The 23,485-nt window shown below is 43.0% G+C and overlaps 1 protein-coding gene across 1 annotated transcript; it reads right to left on the bottom strand.

The window, feature by feature from the left end:
* Positions 1-6,491: 6,491 nt before the first annotated feature.
* On the bottom strand, positions 6,492-21,518 carry LOC137547007 (beta-crystallin B1-like). Its single transcript, XM_068270107.1, has 6 exons — positions 21,419-21,518; positions 17,503-17,589; positions 13,785-13,903; positions 13,146-13,278; positions 12,479-12,621; positions 6,492-8,086 (listed from the first exon to the last, which is right to left on the bottom strand). Exons 2-6 carry the CDS (start codon positions 17,566-17,568, stop codon positions 7,918-7,920), a joined length of 630 nt encoding a protein of 209 aa, XP_068126208.1. The 5' UTR covers positions 17,569-17,589; positions 21,419-21,518; the 3' UTR covers positions 6,492-7,917.
* Positions 21,519-23,485: the final 1,967 nt, after the last annotated feature.

Genomic DNA, 23,485 nt, shown 5'->3' with positions numbered 1-23,485 from the left:
ATTGACACCCTGACAGGTTACTGCATTTTTGAAGTCCATAATTTGCCTTCAATGTAGAGTTGGTTTCTGCAGAGAAAATTGCGTGGGTGAGATTGACACTGTAGTTCCCTCGACTTGTAAGTTGGTATATTGTCACCACGATCATTTCAGCTCACTCTGACTATCTTCTTTAGAAACACAGTTTATGTCAGTGCCATGCTGTTTTGTTTCTTAGAAAACATTATTTGCAGTTGGCAGGCGATGTTACCAATTTTTAACGGTCATTTCACCAATTATTAATTTAAATTATATTTTCGTTTTTAAATGTAAAATTGAGGTTTCACTTCATAGTAAATATTGGTTTAAAGCTGAACCTCAGACAGATTTTTTTTTTAAAAAATCGGTATTGTTCTTTAGTCACTACAGAATACGTACATGTATTTTAACACAGCTAGTTTAAATGCAGTTTTGTCTTCATATAAGCTATGTAATGGCCTGCACAGTAGCACACAGGCAGAGCAGGAACATTCACAAGGCAACTTAGGCAGGCGCCTGGGGCCTAGAGCGTGTCAAGGGGCTCGGCTGTCACCTTCCTTTACCCCTCTCCCACCTCAGCTGACCAGAAAGACTCTAATGGGGAGCCAAAGCTACTGCCTTGCCTTGGGCTCTATTTTATCTTAACCCCTCCCCGCAAAGAAGAAGAAGGGCAATATAAATCAGGCTCTACTGTATAGCACATTACTATCAGCCTAGCATTGGGAGGCTAATTACAGAACCACCAATTGGTTCTTCTGTATTTTAAAGGCCCTGGGTGTTCCATGTGACCGCATGCATCCAATAAGTTAGCTACCTCCACAAAAAGTGAGGCTGGAGTCCATATGGGCAAACATGTTTGTCCCCACAGGATTCCATATGCCTGTATACCACTTCCCACAGCAAGGCATGGTGCCATATGGGTTTACCAGCTGAATTTAGCGCTACAAAACTTGTAAATAGATTTCAAATTGTTCAAGACAAGTAAAAATCAGAAAAAAAAATCACTACTCTACTCCCTTGTCCAAGGGTAGGAGCCTTAAGACAGCCATTGCTAGAAAGTGATGTATTTTGGATCTTCTCCCTCCTTGGGGCCTGGGAGCCTCTAGGTCTCATGCAGAGGTGGGGTATCAGCGTGCACACCTAAATACCCACCTGGGATTGTATAGAATAGGACTTGATCCCTTTAACACAGCTTCCTTTATCCTCAAACCATTATTTTGTATATATCTATTATATCTATGCACTATCATTGTCTGCTTGCTTTGATCTTAGTTCCCCCTTACTTTTCCTCCTACTCATTGGTATGCTTTATTGCTGTTAAGACTTAATGGGTCTGATTTACAATGCTTTTCTGTGTTGAATCATCTCACCTTACTTATAAACTCACAATTTATCTCTCCATAAATGACCTAACTCAAGATTTACCTCCTCTTATCTAGCTCACCTCATGATTTATCTCTCCTTAAAGGGAAGGTTCACGCAGTTACAAAAATCCAAATCCACTTACCTGGGGCTACCTCCAGCCCGTGGCAGCCAGGATGTGCCCTCGGCGCCGCTCCGCAGGCTCCCGGTCTTCTTCGGTGGCCGACCCGACCTGTCCAGGCCGGTTGCCAGGTCGGGCTCTTCTGCGCTCAAAAATGCACCTCACGGGGGCGTGCTGACGTCATCGGATGTCCTCCGTGCTGTACTGCGAAGGTGCAGAACTACTGCGCCCGCGCAGTACAGCCCGGAGGACGTCCGATGATGTCAGCGTGCCCTCTTGAGGCGCACGTTGGAGCGCAGAAGAGCCTGACCTGGCAGCCAGCCTGGCCAGGTCGGGTACCGAAGAAGACCGGGAGCCTGCGGAGCGGCGCCGAGGACACATCCTGGCTGCCACGGGCTGGAGGAAGCCCCAGGTAAGTGGATTTGGATTTTTATTTATTTTTTAATCTACCACGGATCTTACCTTTAACTCATGGCTTATCTCTCCTCCCCATTGAGCTATGTACTAAAAACTGCACCGTCATATCTAGCTAGGTTTGTAAACACATGTGAGCACAGCATGGATTGTATTTCAGTAGCTGCTGCAGAGGGGTGGGGTTCTCAGCCTCAGCCTGTCACAATAAACTGCCCTAAGCCAATCAATGAGGAGCAGGAATGTGGGAGAGGAGATAACGAACCCCTCCCACTATTTTATTTAGCGAACCCTAGCAATTTAAAAATCGCTATCGATTTGCGATTTTGCGTTTCAGCATCGCAATCGCCGCAAGTGGAAAAGGGCCCTTACATAACAGAAAGCTGTTATGGGGTAGAGGACATTTTCAAATAAAGGACGGATCACAGTGGACAAACGGGGCACAGGAGAGGGGAAAGAGATTGATGAGTAGACTACGTAGGAAGTAAGTATGGCCTGTGTATGTTTATTTTGACTTTTAATTTTCAGTTAAGGTTTTCTTTTAACTTTGTGAATCAACCCCAATGTTTGGACAGTAGGTGTGCACTGAGTCTGAGGGGAGGTGTTCAGCAGGATGGCTAAGGACCCTTTGAGGTCAGAAACACGTCAGACGTTTAGAGTTATGCCTTGCTGCAACCTTACCTTACATCTGTGTCTTGTGTTTTAGTCATACAGTAAAGCATCTATATATATAATAGAGTAAGTGCCTCAACCTTCGAGCAAGAAGAAGAAGTACTTTGCATGAGAAGATGTATGCGTGCTCAATCACCAAGTTTTAGGCTTCTTTTCCACGGACTGTTGAGCTGTGTGCTCAGCAAGCAGTTACCAGGCAGCAGCAAGCAGTTACCAGGCAGCAGCAAGCAGTTACCAGGCAGCAGCAAGCAGTTACCAGGCAGCAGTGAGCAGATACCAGGCAGCAACAAGCAGTTTCCAGGCAGCAGCAAGCTGTTACCAGGCAGTAGTGAGCAGTTGTAAGAGTTTGAGAGGCATGTTACTGCCTATCAACTGTCCGTGGAAAAGAGGCCTACCCTAGCAAGTCTGGCTTTGCAAATCTGGCCTAATTGGCTATTCATGAGGCAATGCTCATGCAAATATGCATTTGCTTTTGCATGCCAAACTATGCAGGGTCAAAAAACCAATACTCCCCTGCTACATGCCAGTGATGATTGAAAATGCAAAAATTTGTTTCGATAAATTTTTACCGAATTTTCGCCTAATTTCGTTTTGACAGGCAAATTTTCCATCTAATTTTTTCACGTTAATTTTCGCCTAAGGCCAGTCATTTTCGCATTACTTGCGTATGATTGCGGACATTTTCCACATAAGGGCATTAGCGCCCGCATCAGAGAAGTTTCTTGCGCATTATTGCGGGCATTTTTCCGTATAAACGTCCGCATAGATTGAATTTCCATGCGGATTATTGTGGACATTTTTCCGCATAAGGGCATAAGCATCCGCATACAATGAATTTTCGATGCTGGTCGAAAACGCAAATATTTCTAAAGATTTTCATGAAAATTCGCCAAAAAACGAAAACGGGATTTTCGAGGCGAAAATTCGCAAGCAACACTGCTACATGCTACATTAGCACTATCCAGGAGCGCCACGGGGAGGATTCCCAATGCCCCCCTTTTATACAACCGGGGGGACCACAGGGTCCCAGGCTCTCTCACTGCCTGGGAACCACAGCGACACTCCGGAGGGGGAGGCGCAGGCGACCCCCCCCCCAAGCGTGGCCAGCGTCGGGGAGAGCCGTCTACACCCACCTCCCAATATTAAAAACAGGCACTTACCTTAACGTCCATTGCGTTCTGCTACATGCGCATTAATTTGGGAGCACCACATGAGAAAGGAGTGAAGCATGGGTCACCCCGAGCTTTAGAGCTCAGGGCTGGCTCACATACAGCACTCCAGAGGGGGGGGGGGGGAGGACAGGTGCAGACAACTCACTCCAGGGCTCACACCACCGGAGCAAGCCATCCACCACCTGCCTCCAAAGGATACAAACTGCAAAAAATGCTTTCCATGAGAAAATTAATGCGCATGTAGCAGAACGCAATGGACGTTAAGGTAAGTGCCTGTTTTTAATATTGGGAGGTGGGTGCAGACGGCTCTCCCTGGCGCTGGCCACGCTTGGGGGGGGGGGTCGCCTGCGGCACCTAGCCTCCCCCTCCGGGGTGCTGCTGTGGTTCCCGCGGTCCCTCCGGTTGTATAAAAAGGGGGCATTGGGAATCCTCCCTGTGGTGCTCCTGGATAGTGCTAATGTAGCAGTGTCATTTTCGCATCGAAAATCCTGTTTTCGTTTTTTGGCGAATTTTCACGAAAATCTTCAGAAATATTTGTGTTTTCGACCAGCATCGAAAATTCATTGTATGCGGATGCTTATGCCCTTATGCGGAAAAATGCCCACAATAATCCGCATGGAAATATAGACTATGAATGTATTTTGTAGGTACTGATCTTTTGCAGGAACGGATCTTTTGCAGATAATGATCTTTTGAATGTGTGCAGCAACTTTGTGTGCAGCATCTTGCAAATATTTCTATCTAATGGGGAGTGCAGCTCAATAGAATAGACTGTGTGGGTGTGGCTCTGATACTACATGGAAGGGGGTAAAATTGGTCTGTGATCTTTCATTTTTCCAAAGACTTTTATCTGATGTGTGTACCCACCTTTATTCTTCTTGCTTCAAGGTTGAGGCACGTACTCTATTAGATAGATAGAAGATGCGGCGTATGCTACGACGCGGGACGGCTAGTTGCTTTTAAAATGGGATGAATCTCCATATTAACGGGAGAAAAATTATCCATTAAGAAATTACTTATTTAACCTACCTATTCTGTTGTTTTTAGTGTTCACTGTCAAATTTAGGAGAAATGTGATATGAAAAAAAAGAAAATAATATTTCTGCTGGATTCCATACTTAGGCCCCGTTTACACTTAATCAGTTGGTATGCGTTAGTGTGCATTAGTGCGCGTTGGTACGCGTTTTTTCCATAGCAGTGCATTGGGAAGAAGGTTTCAGTTAAAACGCGTTAAGTGTGAACTGTGCCATAGGAAAATATGGGCATTACTTTGAAAAATCAGTTTTCTGTCAGTTATAACTGAGAGCAACTGATTAAGTGTAAATAGGCCCATACTGTTTTTTCTGTGATGCAAAAAGTGAGACAATGCTTCTGCCCTTTTCTTTTTTTCTTTTAATTCAGCTCAGTGTTAATTTTCCTTCCTGCTACAACTAGATTTGAAGCAGATTCAACCATCAGATAGATTTCTGTCAGATGCCTGTCAGGTCGAATCGGACAGGAATCTATCTGATGTGTGCCACATACTAGGAACAGATTTCCAATAGATTTCAGAATGAAATCTATTGGAAATCTATTGAAAATCAATCTAAAGGCATTAAGGCACCATTAGATTCAATGCAACACTAAGGGCCTGATTCACAAAGCGGTGATAACTCAGTTATCACGCCTAAAAGACTTTAAACGTGATAAGCTTTGCACCGCTGAGTTAGCACCGATTTGTGCTCTTTAACGCGCGCAAAGTCCCGCGCGTAAAGTTTTACGCGCGCAATCGCGGAATTCCGCGCGCAGCGCCCATAGTGTTTAATGGGCGCATCGCGCGCACTGCACCGTGCGCCACTTTGCGCGCGGGAATTTCGCGCGAGTTTCATTTTATCACGCCTAAACTGAGTTTAGGCGTGATAAGGGGCTTTTCACAGGCGTGCAAACACTTTGCACCGCTTTGTGAATCAGGCCCTATGAGCCATCAATCTGCTGCCAGCAGCAGATCAACCTAGAGTTTCCATCCTGTCAGATAGATTAAATCATTTGAAATCGATCGAAATTGGCCTCAAATCAATCAGCCGTTCAATTGTACACCGATGATTGAACGCTGAAATCGACCAGCGTGAGGGTCCCTTTACTGTCCCTTCCACAGTAAACATCACCTAGAAACAGGTTTAAATCACTCTGTAAACTCTGCAAAGGGAGGGAGGAATTCAATCACTTTCTGGTCATAATGTCCTTATCTTATCCGAAATAGGAAGCTTTACGTTATTTGCATGTTGAGATAAGCTTGTTACTGCAGTTAAAAAAACAATCCACGCAGGCACTGCACAGATTCTGCAGTTATGCAAAGGCACCCAGAACAGATAGAAAAAAAAAACAAAAAACGGGGGACATATAGGGGCCTATTGTAGAAAAAAGAAAAGGGGTTTACATATGTCTTGAGGGCACCAACTATTTTTTATTTTTGGATATTACAACCCCCTTTAGGGATTTGGATGTTTTAGAATGTTTCTTACAAATGTAATCTTAACCTGAACACAGCAGCAACACTAAATATAATTAAAACAAATTGTAGTAGAAAATATCGTCTTGCGTTCTGGCCTCATTTTGGCCCCAAGCCATAATATTCTATATCTGTGACCGTAGATAACACTTTATTTGTGGGCCCTGCTGCCTTCACACTGTAAACTAAAGGTGTACATTATGCCCCTTTCAAATCTACATAAGTGAAAAAAAACTCAACAGACAAGATATTAGTTACATTGTTTTTATTTCCATTTTACTGCAAAGAGTCTGACACACATCGGTGGATTGGGTGGAGTTGTGACTGGAAGGACAGTGCTTTGGAAAGGAACAGAGAACACTTTCATGCTGTGCATTCACTGGCTGAGGTTTGAGTGTAAGAAAACAAGACTTGTTTCTCCCTGAGAAAGATGACAGTGCCCATTTGTTCCCACCCTTGACAGAAGCATGTGTATCTGAGTTTTCCTTATGATATTGTGGGAGAGAAGACTTTCCTGCTTTCCTGGTGTCCATTTCTGAGGTTTAATGGATTAACAGCTTACAAACAGAATGCAGAGCAGATGTGACGGATATTCATCTGTGAATTCTTTCCCGCTTGTGGAAAACCCTACAAGACTCGAGCTTGATTGACAGTTCGATAATTGCTGGCACATCTATCATATAGCAAGACATGATGATGCTAAAGCTATATTAACTGACCAGGGCCTATATGGCCCAGCAATGATTTCTTAAGGCAAGTGCATAGACAACTGGAGCAAAATTAGAGTAGTTACCAAGAGCAACCAATTAGAATTCAGCTCTTCAGTGAAACAAAGATTCTGGTAGGCCACTCAGGGCAGCATCTCCAATACTTTGCCAGTATTCTGTGGACCTGTCTTAACAAATCAGGCTCTGCATGTTTAATGCATGTCAACTCTACAATATTGTATCAGCGATATGGAAGCTGTTAACTGATTAAGCACTGTCCATAGGAAGGCCTTCTGTCTGAATATAGTTAGGTAACACTCTGCTATAGTTAGGCTAGGCTCTGCTATTTCTGGGCTCAGATGACTTTGGAGCGTCAGATCAGCTTTGCAAGATGCTAGTTGATGTCTGAAGTTCTTTCTTTCATGCTCTTTCATATCATCCCTCACCTCTTCCTGAATCCTCACTTCAGATGGTCGCATCAGAAGTTCTGCAAAGCTTTGAAACTGATCAGTCATGCTCCAGGCCATCCTACCCTAGAGTAACTAGGGAAGAACGAAAACCTATGGCGAAGCCAGTGTGGTTTTAGTGGATAGGTGGTATGCTCAACATCACCACTATTCCCTTTAGAGATGCAGCAAGGTTTTCTATAGATATAAGGAGAACTTGCCACGTTTCTCTGGAATACACAACAGAAGCAGCAGCAATGTAAACAGTTGTGTTTTTGTGTAGCAGCTAGGAGAATGTGATGTGAGTCAGTAAACTTCTCTATCCTTGGACCATCTGGTTGCACCTAGACTTTCACGAAGCCTGAGAAAAAGACCTCAGTAAATAAATATGACCTTGGACACCAACAAGTAATGCGAGGATGTCCTCTCTCCTGCCAATAAACAGACAATAGTATTAAGATTAAAAAGAAACAAGTCCCTTTGTTTTGAGAGTAGGGTTCAGTGTCTTGTCCTCAATGCTTTTTTAGTTGCCAACTTCAAAGTTTCCTCTCTTGTACCACTGCATGTCCTTCACTCTGCGGACAGACTGAATCTGGGGCTGGTTGGCTCCCCAGTTGTTCCAGTGCTTGTATGGTCCATACTCCATTAAGTATTGGTATCCTCTGTATCCAGGATATTGGTATCCAACCCATCTAGGAACAAACATTTCATTGGTCTCTCATTAGATAATCGTGCATATACCTTCTGGTCAGACTCCTAAAACAATTTAATTTTTACATGTTTTTGTATTTGAATGTATTATGCATTGCTTTTTTAATGTAAGAACAGTGCTTGATTATTGCATGAACTGTCCACTATCCTGGCCTTGCTTACCGTTATTATGTCCACCGGGGAGAAGTGTGCTGTCTTGAGACAGGTTAACCAGGCAAGTATTGCCTGGACAGTGCAGCCCCTAACTGTACTTACAGATTATGGCCCATATGAAATTAGCTTTTTCTCCTGAATTTTCTTCTAAGTGATATTTTCACACCTTGCCAATAAAATGCCTTTTAAGCCATCAGCAAGTAAGGAAATACCCAAAATACTTTGAATAGTACTATTTCCTACTTTTTCGATTACAAAATGCTGGAGAGTTATTAGAAGTTGAAAATTATCTCCTAGGAGAAAACTCAGGAAAAAAATGTAATTGCATATGGGCCATTTATATCACTTATTGAACTCTTCTGACACATATGCAATTCACTTTTTCTCCTTAGTTTTCTCCAATTTGATTTTTTCTCATCTTGTCAATAAAATGCCTTTTAACACCCCAGCAAGCAAGACAATACACAAAATAATTATGATAGTACCTTTTCTACTACTTTTGGTACTTTTTCAATTGTGAAATGCTGAAAAGTTATATTAGAGATAATATGAAAAAATATCATATAGGAGAAAACTTAGGAGAAAAATTGAATTGCATATTGTTCTATGGCCCTTATTCAATTCATGTTTTGTTCTAAGTTTTAATGTTTCATCTTCTCTTTAAAAGTAGTTTTAAAGTGAAAAAGTACCAAAAAGTAGGTGAAAAAAGTACTAATAAAATTACTGGTGGTTTAAAAGGTATTTCATTGATAAGGCGTGGAAATGTCACCAAGGAGAAAACTCAGGAGATGGGCCCATATGCAAATACATTTTTATCCTGACTTTTGTCCTAGGTGATCATTTTTAATCTTCTGTTTAAATAAGTTTTCAACACTCTGCAATTAAAAAAGCACCAAAAACAAGGTGAAAAATTACAAATTATTTGGAGTATTTTCTTGCTTTCTAGGGGATTAAAAGGCATTTAATTGACAAGATGTAAACATATCACCTAGGAGAAAAGTCAGGAGAAAAAGTTTTCTCCTAGGAGATAATTTTTCATATTTTCTTTAAAATACCATTTCAGCACTTTGCAGCTAAAAAAAATATCAAAAAGTAGGTGAAAAGGTACTAGCAAATTATTTTTAGTTTATTTCTTGTTTGCTGGTGGTTTAAAAAACATTACTGTATATACTTGCGTACAAGCTAAATTTTTCCCCATAAAAAATGTGCTGAAAAGTTATTACTTAGGCTCATACACAAGTCAGGCAGTGTATGTGTATGGGCAGTGGAGTGTATGGATGTGTGTTGGCAGTGGAGTGTATGGGTCATAGAGCAGCGATCCTACACTTGCCAGCTGCCTTCCTGATGTGTTCATGCCCCTTAGACCCCTGCAACAGGTTGAGCGCTGTTATAAAGTACCTCCGACTTGTGGAGTGAGCAGCGTGTTAGCAGCACTGGTGCAATGTTCAGGGATGCTTCTTGTCTCAATTATTCCCATTAGAACCCACAACATGGTGACCACTGCGCTCACCAGCTTGTAGAGCAGAACCATGTGCCAGTGCTAGTGCAGGATACTTCCTGTGCAACTACTGCTGTCTCAAAATGCCACTAGATGGTGTCATAGATATGAGACAGCAATTGCTACACAGGAAGAATTCCAGCTCCGCTCCACGAGCCAGTGGGCACAGCGGTCACCATGTTGTGGGGTTCTGAGGGGCACAATTGAGACAGGAATCAGCCCCGACTCTGAGAGCTGATTGGTTGAGGCTGCTTACACAGGCGGTCCATTTGTGTGTTTTACCCACGTCCCATCACTTAGCTCCAGTTATCTCAGCCTATTTTCTGTAAAGAGGCATTACGGGGCATTGTAGTAGCTGAAAAAAGCAATTAATAATAAATGTTTATTGTTCTTCCGCATCTCTAATGTTCAGCAGATTCTCAGCAGTGCCTCGTCAGCTTTTCATACAAAGCAGAATTAGTCTTATTTCATAAAGTGCTTAACTTGCATATCAGAGAGAATATATTTTACAATGCCTTATTCTATATCTGGATAGCTGAATAAGACCTGCTGCCAGGGCCGCCATCAGAAATTTTGGGGACCCTCACACAACATCAAGCCTGGGCCCCTCTACAGACTGCTGTGCAGTGCACGCCCTCTAGCCACCCCAGTATAGCCAGTACAGTGCCCCAGTATAGCCAGTATAGTGCCCCAGTATAACTAGTATAGTGTCCCAGTACAGTGCCCCAGTATAGCCAGTATAGCGCGCCAGTATAGTGCCCCAGTATAGCTAGTATAGTGCCCCAGTATAGCCAGTACAGTGCCCCAGTATAGCGTGCTAGTATAGTGCCCCAGTATATCCAGTATAGTGCCCCAGTATAGCCAGTATAGTGCCCCAGTATAGCTAGTATAGTGCCCCAGTATAGCCAGTATAGTGCCCCAGTATAGTGCCCCAGTATAGTGCCCCAGTATAGCGCGCCAGTATAGTGCCCCAGTATAGCCAGTATAGTGCCCCAGTATAGTCAGTATAGTTCCCCAGTATAGCTAGTATAGTGCCCCAGTATAGCGTGCCAGTATAGTGCCCCAGTATACCCAGTATAGTGCCCCAGTATAGCTAGTATAGTGCCCCAGTATAGCCAGTACAGTGCCCCAGTATAGCGCACCAGTATAGTGCCCCAGTATAGCCAGTATAGTGCCCCAGTATAGCCAGTATAGTGCCCCAGTATAGCTAGTATAGTTCCCCAGTATAGCCAGTATAGTGCCCCAGTACAGTGCCCCAGAATAGCGCGCCAGTATAGTGCCCCAGTATAGCCAGTATAGTGCCCCAGTATAGCCAGTATAGTGCCCCAGTATAGCTAGTATAGTGCCCCAGTACAGTGCCCCAGTATAGTGCCCCAGTATAGTGCCCCAGTATAGCGCGCCAGTATAGTGCCCCAGTATAGCTAGTGCCCCAGTATAGCCAGTATAGTGCCCCAGTATAGCCAGTAAAGTGCCCCAGTATAGCTAGTGCCCCAGTATAGCGCCCCAGTATAGCTAGTGCCCCAGTACAGTGCCCCAGTATAGCGCGCCAGTATAGTGCCCCAGTATAGCCAGTATAGTGCCCCAGTATAGCCAGTATAGTGCCCCAGTATAGTGCCCCAGTATAGCCAGTATAGTGCTCCAGTATAGCCAGTATAGTGCCCCAGTATAGCGCGCCAGTATAGTGCCCCAGTATAGCCAGTATAGTGCCCCAGTATGGGTAGGTGGTGCCCCCCGCTCGTCCCCGCCGCTGTTCTTACCTTAACAGCGGCTGCTCTCCCCTCTCCAGCGCGTGTACTTATTCCAGCAGCATCTCCTGGCTGCTGTATGTGATACGGCAGGAAGCAGGGCAGCGGCTTCCTGTAGCGGCGACGTGTATCGCCGTTACTATGGGAACCGAGCCCTGCTTCCCGCCGGCATCACATACAGCAGCCGGGAGATGCTGCTGGAATAAGTACAACACACACCGGAGAGGGGAGAGCGGCCGCTGCTAAGGTATTAACAGCGGCAGCCTTTGGGGGAGGGGCGGCGGGAAGAGGACAGTCAGGAGGTTAATGCCTGGGGGGGGCCCGAGGCTGCGGGCCCTGGGCCCGCCCCGGGCCCGTGACGGAAGTCACAGCTGTACCCCCCTGATGGCGGGCCTGCCTGCTGCTGTACTTCTTCAGCCGCATGCATACACTGGGCTGGGCATCTGAACTGTCTGTTATGTAATGGTAATGATATGAGCTGCATCTAGACCAGGGGTGTAAAACTCAAATACACAGTGAGCCAAAATTAAACACTGGAACCAAGTTGCGGGCCAACCACCACCATCCATTATAAAATTCCCTGGTGTCTAATGGATCCTCCTTTTGTCCCTATACAGTTCCATAGTGTCTAATACCTCCTCCCTCCCCTACACAATTCCCTATAGTCTAGTGTTCCCTTCCCTCTTCGATACACTTCCTGGTGTCTAGTTCCCCCTCCCCTATACAGTACCCTGGTGTCTAGTGCTTTCACACTCCCTCCACCATATGACTTCACCTCTAATATAGCTTCCCTGGTGGTCCAGAATGGGCCAAACATAATGCAAAGTGTGGAGTGTGCCAAATTTGACGACTCTGTGGGTTAGATTTGGCCTGCAGGCTTGAGTTAGACATGTGTGATCTAGACTGACTGCATAATACAGCGCAAATGTTGAAAAAAAAACTTTCATAAAAAAAAAAGTATAATGTAATGTACTTACGTTCCTCCGAGAACCTGTATACTGGCAACTCTGTCCTGGAATCCGTAGGACCACAGGCTGGGGATATCTTCATCACAGACCTCCATTTTCCTGCCCTCAAAGTTAGTACATTCAAACAGGGAGATTTTGTAATCTTGGACGTCCTGTAAGAAATTAGGTTTGCAATTAAAAACATTATTGCATTGTCAGTAGAGGATCATACAGAGAAATAATTCCTTGTGGCTCTGAACATTTGTTGCCCCTAAACTGCTCTCCTACCGATAATACAACTATAACTGATTATTGACTTTGCATCCATAAAGGGGGGCTGCTGTTCACATACACCACCTTGCCGATAGAGGAGCCAATAACTCCAGATAGTCTTATCCTTGAGTCAATAAAAAAAATCCAGCTTAAGAGGGTCAAATATTGGATTCGACTTATACAGGAGGTCGACTTATATTCGAGGATATATCATTTGATCACTTTTATTCATTTTTTTTCTTGAAAATAATAGTACAAAAATTGCTGCAAAATTGAAGGCAAACCTGTGAGGAAACAAAGAATGGAATGCCTTACGAGAAACATATATATTAAGTTATTTTCTTCTACGGTACAGATGTCTGCTATAGTTATCTGCTGACAAATGAGATGTATCTCTTTATTACAAATCAGTGGTGTATCTTACCATACGGACTGGTCTCAGGGATATGATCCTGTCAGCCCGGAAGCAGTTGGACCAAGAGTCCCAGCGAGGGTATTCTCCTTTCTCCAGAATGAACATCTCACCAATGAAGTCCTTCTGCTCATAAGCAACCCAGCTGTGAAATCAAAGTATGTCACGTCAGAGATAATCAAATACTGAGATGCCAGCTAGGTAGCTTTTTTTGTCATCATTTTTTTATTGAGAGTTTCAATAAGTCATACACAAATGTTTGCATCTATTTTTGACAAACAGACTAACAATCCTTACACAAAAAATTTAAATCAAAATAATACACCAAAGCTATATAATAAGATGTGTTATATATGATTTCGTCTGATTGAGGTTTGTTTTTTGTTGTAAATAGCAATGTGGCTAGCCACACACAATACAGAAATGTCATGTTTTGATTTTACTGCAATTCAATAGAAATAATCAATTGTGAACAATAATCAAAAGTTTTTTTTTATTTGAGTAAGAAATCTGATTAAATTTTTAATTTTTATTGATATACGTCAATCAATATCAATGTAAATATATGGCTATTTCTATAGTCTGTAGAAGGTGATATAATCTGGGGGGAGGGTAATGGCATTGCATGGTGCTCTGTGTAACGTCACTTACGGTCCACACTCCACTCGAATGGATTTAACATGGTCGAATCCACGGTCGCACAGATTCCTGCACTCAGCGCTGAGCTCTACTCTGCGGCCTTGGAAGTTTTCATACTCGTAGCAGATCAGCTGGAACACAAATCAAAGCTCATCGCTAAATATAGAGATTCAGCATTTAAAGGAGATTTATATCCATCCTCTGGTGAAAGTTGCTTGAATTCTTACTGAAATGAAAACCTCTTGAGCGCTCGCAGGCATTTTCATGCTGTTTACTTTTTTACATGTTCCCTACAGGATATTTTACCTCACTTCCTGTTACTAGTGACCTCATCAGTGGTACAAGGAAATGAGAAGAAAGCTTCCTAGATGGAATCCAGAAATAAGTTAAAAATCTCAGAGCTTCTTATCCCCTCCCTCTGGATGTTCACTTTAGCTTTTGTAGTGCATGCTATATGTATAGCTTCTTCCTGTGATATTGGATTGGGCATCCAATAGTAATAACATCATTTAAAAATGTTAAAACCGTCATCTGTCAGCTGCACAGGTTTAATACACTCATCAAGCCAAGTCATTATCTATTTGGAGCCTTGCAGCTTCAAGGACAATATATTTATTAAAGAGAATACAGTGTCTAGGTTTTGCCTATTGGCTGCTTGTCATTGTCTGTGTAGCCCTCCATCCACTTTGCCACCATAAAATAGATTATTTATAATTCTCTTGATCCATGATCATCCTTTATTATAAACCCCTGGCTTAAGTTAACTCTAACTATTTGAGTCAATCAAGTTTATATAATGAGCCTTTAACCCTTATTAAATTCACTGTTTCTCCTAAGTTTTCTCCTAGGAAATCATTTTTCATCTTCTTAAAACAACTTTTCGGCACTCTGCAAATGAAGACGTACCATAATGTAGGTGAAACAGGACCGTCAGCTGCATTTCATGAAGAATTATTGTCAAAAATACATTTTCGCTCACTGGTGGCTTTAAAGACATTTTAATCATAAATTGTGAAAATATCACCTAGGAGAATAATTAGGAGAAAACATGAATTGAAAGGGCCTTTGACTTAAATTCATACACTAAGAGGGCCTTTCCCAAATTAATTCTGGTGATTATTATTTTCTTTTGGCTCCAGTGTAAACTGCAGGGCTTATGCCTTGTATGTATTTAAAACAAAAATTCAGAAGAAGCAGGTGTATACCAACAAAATATCTGGAATAAACCTATATTCATCCTATATTAAACATACTACAGTAGTGGGCTCTCAATTGTCTCCACCTTCCCCCTCTTCTTTAGTTCCTGGAATCGTTTGATGGTATTTATGATGCATATCTAGACATCTGTGAAACTAAAATAAGACAACTAAGCTATGGCTCTTTCAGTACAATATATGTGTATACTATTTATAAGTTGTTGTTATGTTCATTTATGGTATGTATGTAAATCTCCTAGAGTAGACGGACTATGATATCTAACTACTTGTACTCTCATAGGCCTGAAACACACCAGAGGAGTTTTTCTGAGCGTTTTGAGTTTTTAAATCTGCTGCTAATGTTATCCTATGTGTCTGTGCACACTGGAGCAATGAGGTTTTGTAAAAAAACCCCATAGCATTACATTGGGAAGAGGTTTTGAAACCTCTAAAAGCTCTTCCCAATGTAATGCTATGGGGTTTTTTACAAAACCTCATTGCTCCAGTGTGCACAGACACATAGGATAACCTTAGCAGCAGATTTAAAAACTCAAAACGCTCAGAAAAACTCCTCTGGTGTGTTTCAGGCCATACTGAAAGTCCCTTGACTTCTTGGAATCACTCAGAGTGTAGCTCAAAGTTAGATTGTTTATGTTTAGTACCTGTATGTACAACTTTGTGTCAAGCCTTTGATTTCAATGGCTACTTTACACTTTGTTTCTTCATAAAGTTTATTCGTTTTTATTTAAGTGTCATTTTATCGTGTTTTATGGTGTTTTGAGATCCACTATTTGACAGAAATGCTAATCCCTACTGGCTAAGGGCCCTTTTCCACTTGCAATCGCTAGCGTTAGTGCTAAACGCTAGCGATTGCGATTCAGCAAAATCCTTTTTTTCCTGGTGATAGCGTTTGCGATTTTGCTATGCACTGCAGGGCATTGCAAAATCGTGGCAATAATCACTCTGCCGCGTGATTGCGTTTGTGTAAAAATCGAATTGTGGTAGTGGAAATAACCTACCGCGATTCCTATGTTATTTAGCAAACCCTAGCTATTTTAAAATCGCTAGTGATTTGCGCTTTTGCGATTCAGCAAACGCAATCGCTCTAGTGGAAAAGGGCCCTAATACAGGTTGCTTTAATTCAAATTCTCTGGACCCCTTTTGAGCTTCAAACGTGAACTAGCAGCGAGAGAGATATGGAGGCTGACATACTTATTCCCTTTAAACAATGCAGGTTGCCTGGCTGTCCTGCTTATCCTCTGCTTCTAATACTTTAGGCTACAGACCCAGAACAAGTATGTAGATCAGGTGCTTTGACTTAAAGTGGATCTGAACTCTTGCACAGGACAGAAGGAAAACATATAGAAATGTACCTTGTATGTATTTAGAGAGTTTAGCTTGTCTAATTCTCTCTTACCTGTGACTAGTCACAACTTGAATTTGATCTCTCAGCTGTGTCAGCTGGCTGCCTTGGCAGAGCAGCTAATTTGTAAACACAGGATGTTAACCCTATGTCTGCTTCCATGAAAGCAGGAAGTAGACACCCTACAGGTTTATTGCAGGTTTTGTATCAGCTGTAACAAAGAAATGTTTTTCTTTCCTTTCCTTTCTAAAGGCTATTATACGTTTGCTTATCTTTTAGAGCAAAGAGAAAGTTCTGAGTTCAGGTCCACTTTAAGTTTGTCCATATTAGCTGCATGGTCATATTACATGTGTGATTCAGACACAGTTGAAGACAAAATGATCAGCATGACAAATAGGCAAATGGTATAGCTTGAAAGGCAGTAAGTGTAGCAGTCGCTATATCCCTCTTAGTACAGGTTCACTTTAGGGCTTTTTCCACATACAACTCTAGCTCTCTTTTGTTAAACTTACCCCTGTTAATAAAGCCAGGGTGTGAAAAAAGCTTCTGTAGGTCAATATAAACTTATCCCATGATTCACTGGTTTTCAGTGGCAGAAAAGGTGCTGTTAAACTATATTATAAGCAAGGGAAAAACAGCATTTAACTAGATAACGACTGCGTCACGCCGATGGGTGTGAACGCGGCGGCAGCCCCAGGAACGCCTAACGTCTATTTACACAGTACAGCGCTGCGATCTAAGGCAGCTCTGTACTGGGGACAGCCGTGTGACAGCCGACCGCTGTCATAGGCTGGCAGGGGGGGGCAGGGATACAAAAATTATAATAAAAATAGGCAGATTTATTTAAAAAATAAACCAAAAATTGTGGGAGCAATCAGAGTCAACCAACGAAACCTCTGTTGGTGGGCAGAAAGGGGGGGGGGGGGTGATCACGTGTGTGCTAAGTTGTACAGCCCTGCAGCAAGGCCTTAAAGCTGCAGTGGCCTAAATTGAAAAAAATAGCCTGGTCACTAGGGGGGTGTAAGCATACAGTCCTCAAGTGGTTAAAGATTACTGACACTAAATAATTTTGTAAAGAAGATACTTTTGTACAGAATATTCCTATATAGTTCTAGGGAATATGTAACAAGGCCTGAAATGTAATAGCATAGCTAAGTTGAATAGTACTTACCCTGTAATTCTGCAGACCCAGCGTAGAGTGGCTGCCGATGCTTCCTTGTGCTCCACTGTGAGACATCTTTGGAAATCTTCAAAGTATCTGCAATGATTTCTATCACTGTTAATGAATGTGAGACGGCGTACATCAAAGGTATTTGTAGTTCACCTACATGCTTAAGCCTTAAGCACTCATAAAGCAACCTAGGCAGCTGCTTAAAGGACCTCTGTCGCAAAAATCTTAAAATTTAAAATACATGTAAACACATACAAATAAGAAGTACGCTTGTTCCAAAGTAGAATGAGCCATAAATTAATTTTCTCCTATGTTGCTGTCACTTACTGTAAGTAGTAGAAATCTGACATTGCCGACAGATTTTGGACTAGCCCATCTTCTCATTGGGGTTTTCTTTATTTTTAAAAGCACTGAGTGAATGGCAGTTGCTCCATCCAACTGCCAAAGAAGTGTACGGTGAGCAGGGAGGCTGGCCAGCATCTTTGTATAAATCTTTTTTGGACCTTTTGGAAATAATTGCCTGATTCCCGCCAATCAGACGGGAAATTGCATTGTGTGTTCCCAGCATAAAGGTAACAGGTGAGCAATCGCACTAGTGCATTTCAGCAGCACAATGCAAAAACTCTTTTACTGTAATGACTTGTCAGCGTTTTCAGGAGGCATCTGTGATTCTGCATAACATTTAATAATAAGACACAACCTGCACTATTTTTCCTCATTGAAAGCACTGGCCACAGTAAAAAAAAAAACCCACATGTTAAAAAAAAAAAAGCACACAAAACGCACATATCATGCGGCAAAACGCTTGCGGGGTACTCTTGCGGCTCCCGCAGACACAAGTGTGATTGCTTCCTAAGAATTTCAGGCCTGCAGTATGCCCAAAGATTATATTTATTTACATATTTAGTATTTTTTTTATATATATGGGCCTTTTCCACTAGAAAATGCGGTTGCATGTGCAATCTCATTGCAATGCGATTGCGTTTCCATCCATTTTCACTAACGTAATTTTGCAGCGATTGCGTTGAAACCCATCAGGTGTACGGTGTGATTACTGTGTTTTTAACATTTCTGACAGGAGAAAAAAAAATTGCCAAGAAAATTTGCTTAGCTACACTTCTTCGCAGTGGGAGGGACGAGTACTTAATAGGTTGCATGCAAGCTGTTACAGGAAACTAACATCCTCCTCTAGTGGTAGACAGGTCATGTGTATGCTCGGTGTGTATTCGACCCCACAAGTGGGGCTTGCACTCTTTTGCAGGTAGGCACTAGTCTGTTTTTAAGTAGCGCTGCTCATTTTCCTTGCTATGTACTAATGTAATTCGTTTTTGGTCAGCTGCTCCCACTTGACAGCCGTGCTTTTGGTGTGTGTGCGGAGCTTCTGTTTGGGTTCGAGGTGCGTTTGTGGTTCCTGGGGGGGCTCAGCGCATCTCTGATGGAGGCCATTCGGAGGCGGCCTGGTGTAGCGCTGATCCACCTTTTGCGCAATTTTCAATTTTCGATTTTATTTGATTAGCCGCACCCAGGCTATGCATATACATAGGTTAGGATTTAGTTAGTGTTAGGCCCCTCCCATGGAGGATTGACTTCTTCGCAGTGGGAGGGACGAGTACTTAATAGGTTGCATGCAAGCTGTTAATGGAAACTAACATCCTCCTCTAGTGGTAGACAGGTCATGTGTATGCTCGGTGTGTATTCGACCCCACAAGTGGGGCTTGCACTCTTTTGCAGGTAGGCACTAGTCTGTTTTTAAGTAGCGCTGCTCATTTTCCTTGCTAGCTACATGATTAGTATGCAATTTTCCTGCACAATGCAAAGTATAGAAGCTCCAACACACCAAAAATCATGCGATTCAGGGAAAAACAAATTGCACTAGTGAAAAAACAGCACAGCAATTTGCATGTTAATTGTGATGCTTTTGTATTCGGAAAATGGGCGCAATCCGATTTTCTATTCAAAATGACCCTAGTGGAAAAGGACCCTAACCTTTAAATAGGGGGAATGAAGAGTATGTGTTTTTGTTTTTTTTTTTAAATGAGCTGCTTGGCAGAGGGCTTAACATCATATCTGTATAGCAATCGATCCTTAGTTGCCCCTTAACCCTTTCCATTTGGAGTTCTTTACTAAAGGAAGTCGTTTCTGCTGAGTTTTTTTAAGAAATGCGCTCTCCCTCTTACTCTCTCTCCCATTTAAACATGGAACATAACACCGTACCATGGAATATCTTATTTTAAAGAACACATTATAACGTTTGATTTGATACCTTATTTGGACAGTTTGGCATCTTCTATTGGCTTGTAGCAGAGGAGAAAGCCAAGGTATGGTAAATTGAAAAACAGTTCCCTGGGTGTAATTAGGGCCTGCATGAGCAAGTTTCACAATAATAGATGGTTTTATGCCCGCCACCCGGGGTCTTACTGTCCCTACACACAATGCAATTGTTGGTATTTCAATTGGGCAGATTAGCAATAAAATACTGGCTACTATTTACACCCTCCCCCAGTGCATCCCATAGGATGCCATTCATTATTTGCAGGGAATCTTCAAGAAAAAAAATTTAATCTGAAATTATTTTTCCTTTTTTTTTGCAGAATGGAATCTGCAAAAATGAACCAGCAACTACTTCTTATTTAAAAAAAAAACCAGTCACTTCCTTCTAGCGCTGATGGGGGACAAGAGGTATTGGGCTGGGGGGCACTGACAGTGTGGGCGTGTAGTAATACATGCCCACAAACAGTCACATGGTGATCGGCGGTTTGCGGCGGTCCCGATGCACTGCAAACCGCCGCTGCAGGGATGTCCCGCATGGCGGGACATACGAGTGCAACGCAGAATTCACGGTGTCCCGCTATGCGGGACATACGAGTGGAAAGGGTTGAAGAAACATACAGTAAATCTCTCGGGAATCCACCACCTTGCCGCCCCAACGCTGATTCCCCAAGGTAAAATGTACCTGCAGGTGCCTCATGCACTATACTTTACCAGCTGGTGGCCCCATGGTTGCCAGTATACAGTGGCGTAGCTAAGGAGCTATGGGCCCTGGTGCAAGTTTTGCATGGGGCCCCCCCAAGTACTTTATACATAACAATTGATACCGCGCACCAAAACCTGCCAAGGACAACAGTGTAATGGGTGCAAGTAGGGGACTACTATTTAAAGCATCTATAGAAGTGATTATTACCAACACAGGGCCAATAGAGAGCTAATATTGTGCCTGAGGGAGGGGCCCTTGGCCCAAGGGCCCCGATGCGGTCGCTACCTCTGCAACCCCTATTGCTACGCCACTGCCGGTATAACAGACGTGTGTATGACATCATATGTGGATGGAGGACGGAGCACGGAGCCAGCGGCGGACACCGTCAGGTAAAGTATACTGCACAGGGCACTTGGAGGGGGGGCACATTTTACACTGGGGGGACACAGCACCGGGGTTTCCATCGTGTTTCAATCTCGTTTATATGTGTACTCCAAGATTTTGCATTACATAGTGCGTGTGTGTTCCATAAATGCTACATTACATAGTGTGCGTGTGCATTCCAAAAATATTGCATCACATAGTATATTTAGTGTGTGCGTGTGTATAAACCAAAAATATTGCATCATTTACCTAGTGTGTGGATGTGTGTGTATTCCAAAAGTATTGCATTATACATCTAGTGTGTTTCTGTGTACAGTATATAGTGTGTATGTATGATAACTATGCATTATATATCATATTAGTACATATTTATACCCATGCAGGATGTACAGTGTGCATATATACTACAGATGTATGTGACCCATATGACCCCTGCCCGTTATATATACCTGCGTCACGTATGGTATACTATAAATATACAGCCGATGATAAGCAAGCATTAGAGCTGCTCCCTTATAAACGCACATAGAAGGACACCACACGAAGAGTATTACTCACACTGTCGCTGTGACTGAGCCACTGAGAGTTGCTTGTTGTTGGTGTTGAGCCAGACCCCCTCCCTGCTAATATATATGCCATGAATTTGCTTGCACCAAACATTCTTTGTAACTTTTCAAAGGAGTGGTCTAAGTTGAATGAAAGGATACCTGTGAGGCCACAGCTGATATTGTGACAAAAGCGAATGAGGAGCGTGGTCTTTCAGCAGAAGGGGAGCCTATACTGTCAGCTGAAGCTGCTTATTGTTTGCCCTGGCTCAGGGGATCAGCACAAAACAAAGACCTCCATAAGAGACACAGTTATGCGGTGTTGTCACTGGGGAAAAACTGCTGACTCCATTGGCTGTGCAGTGTGCAGCTTCATTACCTCACTTGTTTCAGGAGATTTAAGAGCTAAGTAAACTAATGCAGGCCACAGGCATTGGGGGCAGGCTGAGATCCAGGCTTGATCCTACCACTGTAAGATTATTTAATACAGATACAGACATCGGCATGCATGCTTATATCACTTTGGGCCTGCAAAGTGGAAAGAGGAGCACAGATGACTCCAATGCTACTAGTTTAAAGGGAACTTGAAGTGAAAGGAATATGGAGGCTGCCATCTTCAATTCTCTTGTAAAAAAAAATGCAAAAAAATATAGGCCAGAGGCAGCAGAAGGAAGTTTTGGCGCCTGCTATCGGTGGAATTTTGGTGCCGCCATAGCCGCCCATTGAAATAGTGGCATTAAGATGAAATTTGGGCACCCAAATTTCAATGAGTGCCTATGGTGGTGCCCAAAAAATTCAGTTGTATGCTTTATTTGTGCAGCAGGGTGGTGATTGGCGGTTGGGAGGGGGCTAAGGTGAGTCGTGGGGAAGGGGGGAGTAGTGTTTAGGGTTAAAAAAATATAACTAGAGGCGATGTGCCTGGATATATGTATTTTTTTCTTGTTACTGACCCCTGTGGCTAGGGTCTAATCCAGTGCACTCCCTCCTTCCCCTGTATGTGTTTGTCAGCATGCACACAGTTTGTGCTGGTGTATGCGCATGGTGCACATGGACGCATAACGTTAGCTCCCTTGTGCGATTGGTAGGATGCGCTGTCTGTCCCAGGAGAGGACGTCAGGATGTGTGCTCCTAATCCCTAGATAGGTTTGATGCAATGAATGTGTTTGCATGTCTGCACTATGCATGTTACAGGGCCAGAGTTAGGACACCTATGTTTACCTTGGTACTTCTGCACAGTATAGGTGACTAAGCATAAGAATGCATTCTTCTTTGAACTAAAACCCCGGCTTTTAACTTAGCTGTAGGGATAACAGTTGTGCCTGGATGAGTGAATCTGTGAATGCATTTGTTTGAACATTTGCATGCGAGAGTGCGAAGGGTTAATAGATTTTTAGTGTTTAGGATTAGGCATCAGGTAGGGTGTCTCTGTGTGTGTGTGTGTGTGGGGGGGGGGGGGGGGGGGTGTCAGACACAAGACACAAGATCCCCAATAGTGCAATATGTCAAACCAATTGGTCAAAAGAGTAAATATATGAGAATATACTCACAAAGGTGGGTTACCTCTGATAACCACTCAGTAGGCAGTTGGGGAGATTAGACCCAACCCCACACTGGTTAAAAATGTCGCTCTCAGTAGAAGTAGAAGAACGGGGGTAACACCCCTCCACCAGGGGTGGACACTCAGGATACATAATTGCTCAAAACGGAGATGGCAAATAAGCATAAAATAGTTAAAAAACGTGTAGAGGGGGGGCGGGGGGTTGGGGGGGGGGTAGTGGTGGTGGACTTACCTCCCACAAGTAGACACACGATAATTTATTCACTGAAAAATATCTTTATTAAAATTGAAAGTAATAGCAACGCATTTCATGGGCGACATCCTGGCTGGTGCTCATTCCTGGCTGGATCTTTACAAGCACCATATACTGCCTGATGAAGCAGGATGTTGCCTGTGAAACGCGTTGCTATTACTTTGAAGTCTATTTGAATAAAGATATTTTTCAGTGAATAACTGTGGGAGGTAAGTCCACCACTACCCCATCCCCCCCCCCCCCTTTTTAAACTCTTTAAAACTATTTTA

This window comes from Hyperolius riggenbachi, chromosome 2, assembly GCF_040937935.1.
Source record: "Hyperolius riggenbachi isolate aHypRig1 chromosome 2, aHypRig1.pri, whole genome shotgun sequence".
In the NCBI taxonomy this organism is placed as follows: domain Eukaryota; kingdom Metazoa; phylum Chordata; class Amphibia; order Anura; family Hyperoliidae; genus Hyperolius; species Hyperolius riggenbachi.
The sequence above is the reverse complement of the archived record's forward strand: the minus strand, read 5'-3'. Positions and strand labels throughout refer to the sequence as shown.